Source organism: Octopus bimaculoides, chromosome 30 (assembly GCF_001194135.2).
Source record: "Octopus bimaculoides isolate UCB-OBI-ISO-001 chromosome 30, ASM119413v2, whole genome shotgun sequence".
Taxonomy (NCBI): domain Eukaryota; kingdom Metazoa; phylum Mollusca; class Cephalopoda; order Octopoda; family Octopodidae; genus Octopus; species Octopus bimaculoides.
Window position 1 is genome coordinate 476440 of NC_069010.1, and position 5938 is coordinate 482377.

The 5938-nt window shown below is 35.4% G+C and overlaps 1 protein-coding gene across 1 annotated transcript in view; it reads right to left on the bottom strand.

The window, feature by feature from the left end:
* Positions 1-5938, bottom strand: part of LOC106876916 (insulin-like growth factor-binding protein complex acid labile subunit) — an 88611-nt gene that overhangs the window by 53974 nt on the left and 28699 nt on the right. Inside the window, exons 10-12 of the mRNA XM_052978054.1 lie at positions 5286-5357; positions 3863-3934; positions 895-966 (exon numbers count right to left, since the gene is read on the bottom strand). Coding sequence (XP_052834014.1) covers positions 895-966; positions 3863-3934; positions 5286-5357 — 216 coding nt within the window. The remainder of the gene's footprint in view (positions 1-894; positions 967-3862; positions 3935-5285; positions 5358-5938) is intronic.

A 5938-nucleotide genomic window follows, 5' to 3' on the forward strand; every position in this document is an offset into this window, starting at 1 on the left:
GGAGGGGAGAAGGAGGAGGGGAGAAGGAGGAGGGGAGAAGGAGGAGGGGAGAAGGAGGAGGGGAGAAGGAGGAGGGGAGAAGGAGAAGAAGGAGGAAAATAAAATGAGACGTGGAAGAAAAAAGGAGAAGCGGAAAAAGTAAAGACTGATAAAATATTAAAATTGTGTCGAGAATAAACTGAAGGACGGAATGTGAGAATGATAACCATGGTGATGATGATATGATGAGGAAGATGGTGATGATGGTGATTATGAAGTTAATGACGGTGATGGTGCGGAACGGTTTAAGCATGATGGTGATGACCATCTTAATGTCAATATCATCGAATAATCTCACGGTTTGGATGTTGATGTTGATAATAATTATTGATTAGGACAAGAAACACTAGTGATGAATATGTTGATGATGACGATAATACTGATGAAGACGTGATGATGATGTTGAAATGCATTGAGAAAAAGAAAGGAAAGGAAAGGAAAAGAAACAAAGAGATGAAGAAAGAAACAAAGAAAGTATTGAAGGAAGATGTGATTATGTAGGTGTGTTCATCTCAGAACGGTTCTGAAAATTTCTTCCTCGAGAAAAACGAATTCCTTTTTGAAATCTGAGTCTCATAGAATAGGTCATCCATAAATATTAATAAAAACTTATAATTACCTACGTAAAATATCTCTCGAAATGACACGTAACACACATATATAAACATTTATATTCACATAAAATGGACGAAACATTTATTCACTCAGACACATACACTCGTACGTATATTTTGTACGCACAAACAAATATATAATGACAGAATAGGAATTTGAAAAGCAGAGAGGAAAAGAAGATATGAAATCTCTAGTTATACTGCATTAATAAAAAAAAATATCGACAAAAACGGAACTTACAACATCCACAAACTGGTAAGATTTTGGAAGATTCCTCGTTCGATTTTCTTGATCTTATTATGATCCAAACTTCTGTTACATAAACCAGATTATAAAGGAAATTGTACAGAAAATTATTTGGTAAAACATTAAATTTGTTGTCATAGAATCAAATGAAAAAAAGGGTTATAACGGAGAAAAACGTGATGATGATGATGAAAAGAAGGAGGTTTGGATAGAGGAAGAGGTAATATGAGATGGGAAGGAGGCAGAGGGGAAGTTAGATAAGAGGCAGGGAAGAGAAGTAGGGGAGCATGGAAGGAGGGGAATTTGGAGGAGGGAAAAAAGACAGGTTGAGAGGACACGAGGAGGGAAAGACAGGATGAGGTGAAGAGAAAGTGGAAAAAAGAGACGATGCACATTGAGAAATTGTACGTAATAACGAAGGTGAAGGAAAAAGTCATAGGTGGCACAGATCTATAGAAGTGCAAGTAAATTATGATGAAACGAAAACGACGCATGAGAAATGGAAAAAGCAGTTGAAAAATTTTAATTGATGAGAGGAAATATATTATGAACATGAACGATGGAGAAGAAAATTGAGAAGAGAAAAGATGCAGGAATAAAATACATAGTACAAGGAAGAGGAGGAAAGTAGCAACGAGAATCACAATGTAGAAAAGAGGGAGAAGAAAATAAATATGAATATAAATAGTACGGTCACATATCTGCACATACACACAAGCATTTTCGCACAGAATATCAATCGCTGCTGTAGATACGCCCATACATACTAAACACAAATCCCTTCACAGACATACATTCAAACCCAATCAAATACTTTCACACAAAAATTGAGAGGGATGATATGAATTAGAGAAGAATAAAGCTGGAAGAAAAGTGTGATGTGAAGACAATAGGTATTCAGAATAATACTTGGAAGATATTGCTCATACCATAACCATGAAGATGTCCGTGATATGAAAGAGATTTGATAAGCAATTCTAATTCGGATAAATAATATATATTGTTAATATTGAGACTTAAAAATGACATTATGGAAAAGAAGAAAGATAACGACGAAGAAAAGGAGAAAGAAGAATAGGATGGCAATTATGAAGGCGGAGATAACAAAGGAAAATACTTAGTAGTAGTAGTATTAGTAGTAGTAGCAGTTGTAGTAGTGGCAGCAACAACAGCAGCAGGAGCAAAAAGAAGAGGGGGAGGAGAAGAAATAAATCATGATGATGATGCTAAACAAAAGTAAACAAGGAGAGGAAGAAAAAGGAGAAGAAGAGGAAGACAAAGTAGATGTAAAAGAAATGGAATTAGAAGGGGAAAAAGAAGAAAAGATGATGTGGAAAAAGAGCTGACAGTATTAGGTATGTGAATGAGTGGGTGTAGCAGTGTGTGTGTGTGTGTGTGTGTGTGTGTGGTTGCATGTGTATGTAGATGTAAGAGTCAATAGTGAGTCAGGGGCAGTCTTAAGGGTATGTGAATGTGTGGGTGTGACTGTTTGTTTATGCCTGTGAGTGTGTCGAAGTATACGTATGTGTGTGTATATATGTGCAAGTGTGCATGCGTTGTGTGTTTGTGTTGCGTGTGTGGAGTAGTGTCGAGTGCGAGGAGGTATATGTGCGTTCATGTGTGAGTGTGTGGGTGAGTTTATGTACGTGTTTGTGCGTGCGAGTGTATGTGTATGCATGAGAGGGAGATCGGGATGTGGTGGAGTGTGTGCTTACGCTGGTGTAGTCAATGGTATGGGTATCGCGTGCGGGCGGGCGGGCGTGTATGCTTGTGTGGTGGTAACTAGCTGGAGGCGACGGATGGCCTGCAGGATCTTCAGACGAAGTGTAGGGTGGCGGAGTGGAAAGGGGGAGAAAGTTGGGAATCAATGTGGGAAGGAAAGAGGGAGGTAGTACGACCAATTTAGTACGAGCGCTGTAAAGGCAGTTTGGACAAGGATGGATGTGTATCCGCGAGGTATGAAGAAGAGAGGGAAATATTGGGATTGGGTCTCAAAGCCTAGTGCCGACTGCACAGGCATCGGAGGCGGAGGAACTGAGACAATGAAATAGTCCATTTGGTGTTGAAAGGATGGGAGAAGGAACGTTGAAGTAGAGGTAGAAGTCTGTGGGTTTAAAGAAGGTGGAGGTGGTGAGAGAGAGGGTAAGGGTATCAATGGCTAGTGTGATATCGTGGAAGTTTATGGAAGTATGAGAGATTTTCCTCTCTCTCTCTCTCTCTCTCTCTCTCTGTATATATATAATATGAAAGTCCTCTGAGTTTCCGTCTACAAAACTCAGAAAGTATAGGTCATCTCGAGGCTATAGCAGGAGTCATGCGCCAAATTTGTCACAGTGGTACTGAGATCTAAACCGTGTCGTCGAAGCGTCTTACTACATAACCATACCAATCCTAATATATATATATGCTTGTGTATGTATATGTGTGTTTGTGTGTGTATGTATATGTGTGTTTGTGTGTGTATGTGTGTGTTTGTGTGTATATGTATGCGAATACATATATTCATACACAGCAAACATATATATTCACTCCATTTTCATACTTCAAAATATGTAACAGAAACTCAGAGATCTTAACGTAAAAACCTTTCTCTTTCATTTTCTCATGTTAAATTTTCTAACACTTTATGAAAGTACGTCTCTCGCACCATATGTGTCGGCATCTTTATCAGTGTCTGTGGGAATTATTTAAAACACAGTGTAAAATAATTGTTTTGATAACGTAATTTACTGTTAATAATTATGATTTTCTTAAACACATATACACACACCAATATACACGAATATACACGCGTGCACACAGAAAAGGAAAGACACATATTCACATAAATTCATACTCCCATACACAATATGTCGAAAATAAGTTAGGGAGAGATGGAGAAACAGAGCGAGAAGAAAGAGAAGATATATAATTTCTAGAGATATCACATTAATAAAATATTAACGACAAAAATTTAACTTACAATCTCTGTAAAGTGGTAAGGTTGTGAAAGATTCTGCGATCGATTTTGTCGATCTTATTATTAGTGAGATATCTGTAACATATATAAAAGAAATAGTAAACGAAAGTTTTCTGATAAAATATTTAATCTTTAATCTTAAAATCAGATGAATAACAAGGGACAGTGAAAGACAAAAACTTAATGATGATTATGATGATAATAATGATAGATGAAAGAGGGAATACAGAATCAGAAATTGATAGTGATATAGAAAACAGTTAAAAAATGATTCCTAGAACATACAATTTTAAAGAAATGGAAACTGATGAAACGAAACATAAGTATCAAAATTTGAAAATGTAGTTGAAACATATTTTGAGAAGAGTTGATGAACATGGTAAATGTAAAGGACAATTGTGAAGAAGAAGAAGAAGAAGAAGAAGAAGAAGAAGAAGAAGAAGAAGAAGAAGAAGAAGAAGAAGAAGAAGAAGAAGGAGGAGAAGGAGGAGGAGGATAAGGAGAGAAAGAAGAAGAAGAATAAGAAGAAGAAGAGGAAGGAGGAGGAGGAGGAGGGGAGGAGAAGAAGAAGAAGAAGAAGAAGAAGAAGAAGAAGAAAAAAAATAAATAAAATAAGAACAAATATTTCAGTGAGTTGAAGTGAACTTTAAAGGAAGAGATCATATCTGAAAGAAAAACACATGCTTTTAGTGAGAACCGCACATATACTTATACAGTCATACACGCATACACTTAGGTACACGTTATCAATGATTGTTTCAGTTATATTCACATTCACACATACACATTTATACACATTCATACGCAAATGTGGTGAGAGAGTATTAGTTTAAGAGAAAGAAGTCGAGGGAGGTAGTGACGTCAGAAAAGAAATATTTAGAAATACAACATCAGTGAAATAGCATCAGGAAAATGTTAGAAATTACGAATGCTGCAAGCTGATGACTTTTACAGAGAGGAAGATATGTGTGACTATATTATAAGTATTTATATATTCCAGTTCTACATCCAGAGGTTGTATTATATAAATAAGCTACACTGACTAAAGAAATGGGAGAGGAAGAGAAAATTGGGGGGAAGGAAGGACGGCAAAGAACAAGAGGAAAACCAAAATTCAAGAAGGGAATCAATATCGAAGGAGGAGCTAAAACATGGTTACGAGTTATATAGTCAAAAATATATACGCCGCCACACAAATGCATATAAACATACATATTACACTTCAATTTATATGGTTTCTTACAAGCATATATAAAATCCCTGTTGTTCTCAGCTTCATTCAAAATCAAAGTAATTTAACGCAAATATAAGGGCAGAATATGAGTGAGAGTGAAAGGAATAAAGAATAAAAGGGAAAAGAGCGGACATTAAATGCATAGAAATATTACATGCATAATGTAGTATCAACAGAATTAAACGGACTTACAATTCTTTTAAACTTGGAAGACCCTGGAAGCTTCCTTTTTCAATATGCGAAATTTTATTTTGGTGAAGGTATCTATAGGAGAAAAGAAGAAGGATATGTGTTGATCTAGAAAATCTTTGTCATAAGATATTAAATAAAGATTCTTTAAAATGGAAGAATGGATGAGAGGACCGATTGCGATAAAAAAGGAGAAGAAAAAGGTGAATAATTTAGTGAAAAAGAAGGAATTAAGAAAAGAAGCAGGTGAAGAAGATGAAGTCGAAGTAGATGGATTTGAAGAGGAAGTAGAAAAGAAAGTGATAATAAAGATGTTTGAATAGAATAAACGCAAGAGAGGGACAATTTGTTACAGTCTGTCAGATTCCGACCATGATGAAATACCACAAGGTATTGAAAATACGTATTCGCCTTTATATATTTAATCCTTTATATTGAACACTCAATATTTCATATATTCAATAAGACATATTCCATATATTCAATAAGACATTCAATACTTCATTTCATTGTACCATCCATTTTTACAGTATATATTATATATTCCATATTTTATATCCCACATTAATTTTACAAGAATATAAATAAAACATAAGAAACAGAGTTGGAAGTCTTTTAATTAAAATAATATATTTCTCCATACACGATCATACAAA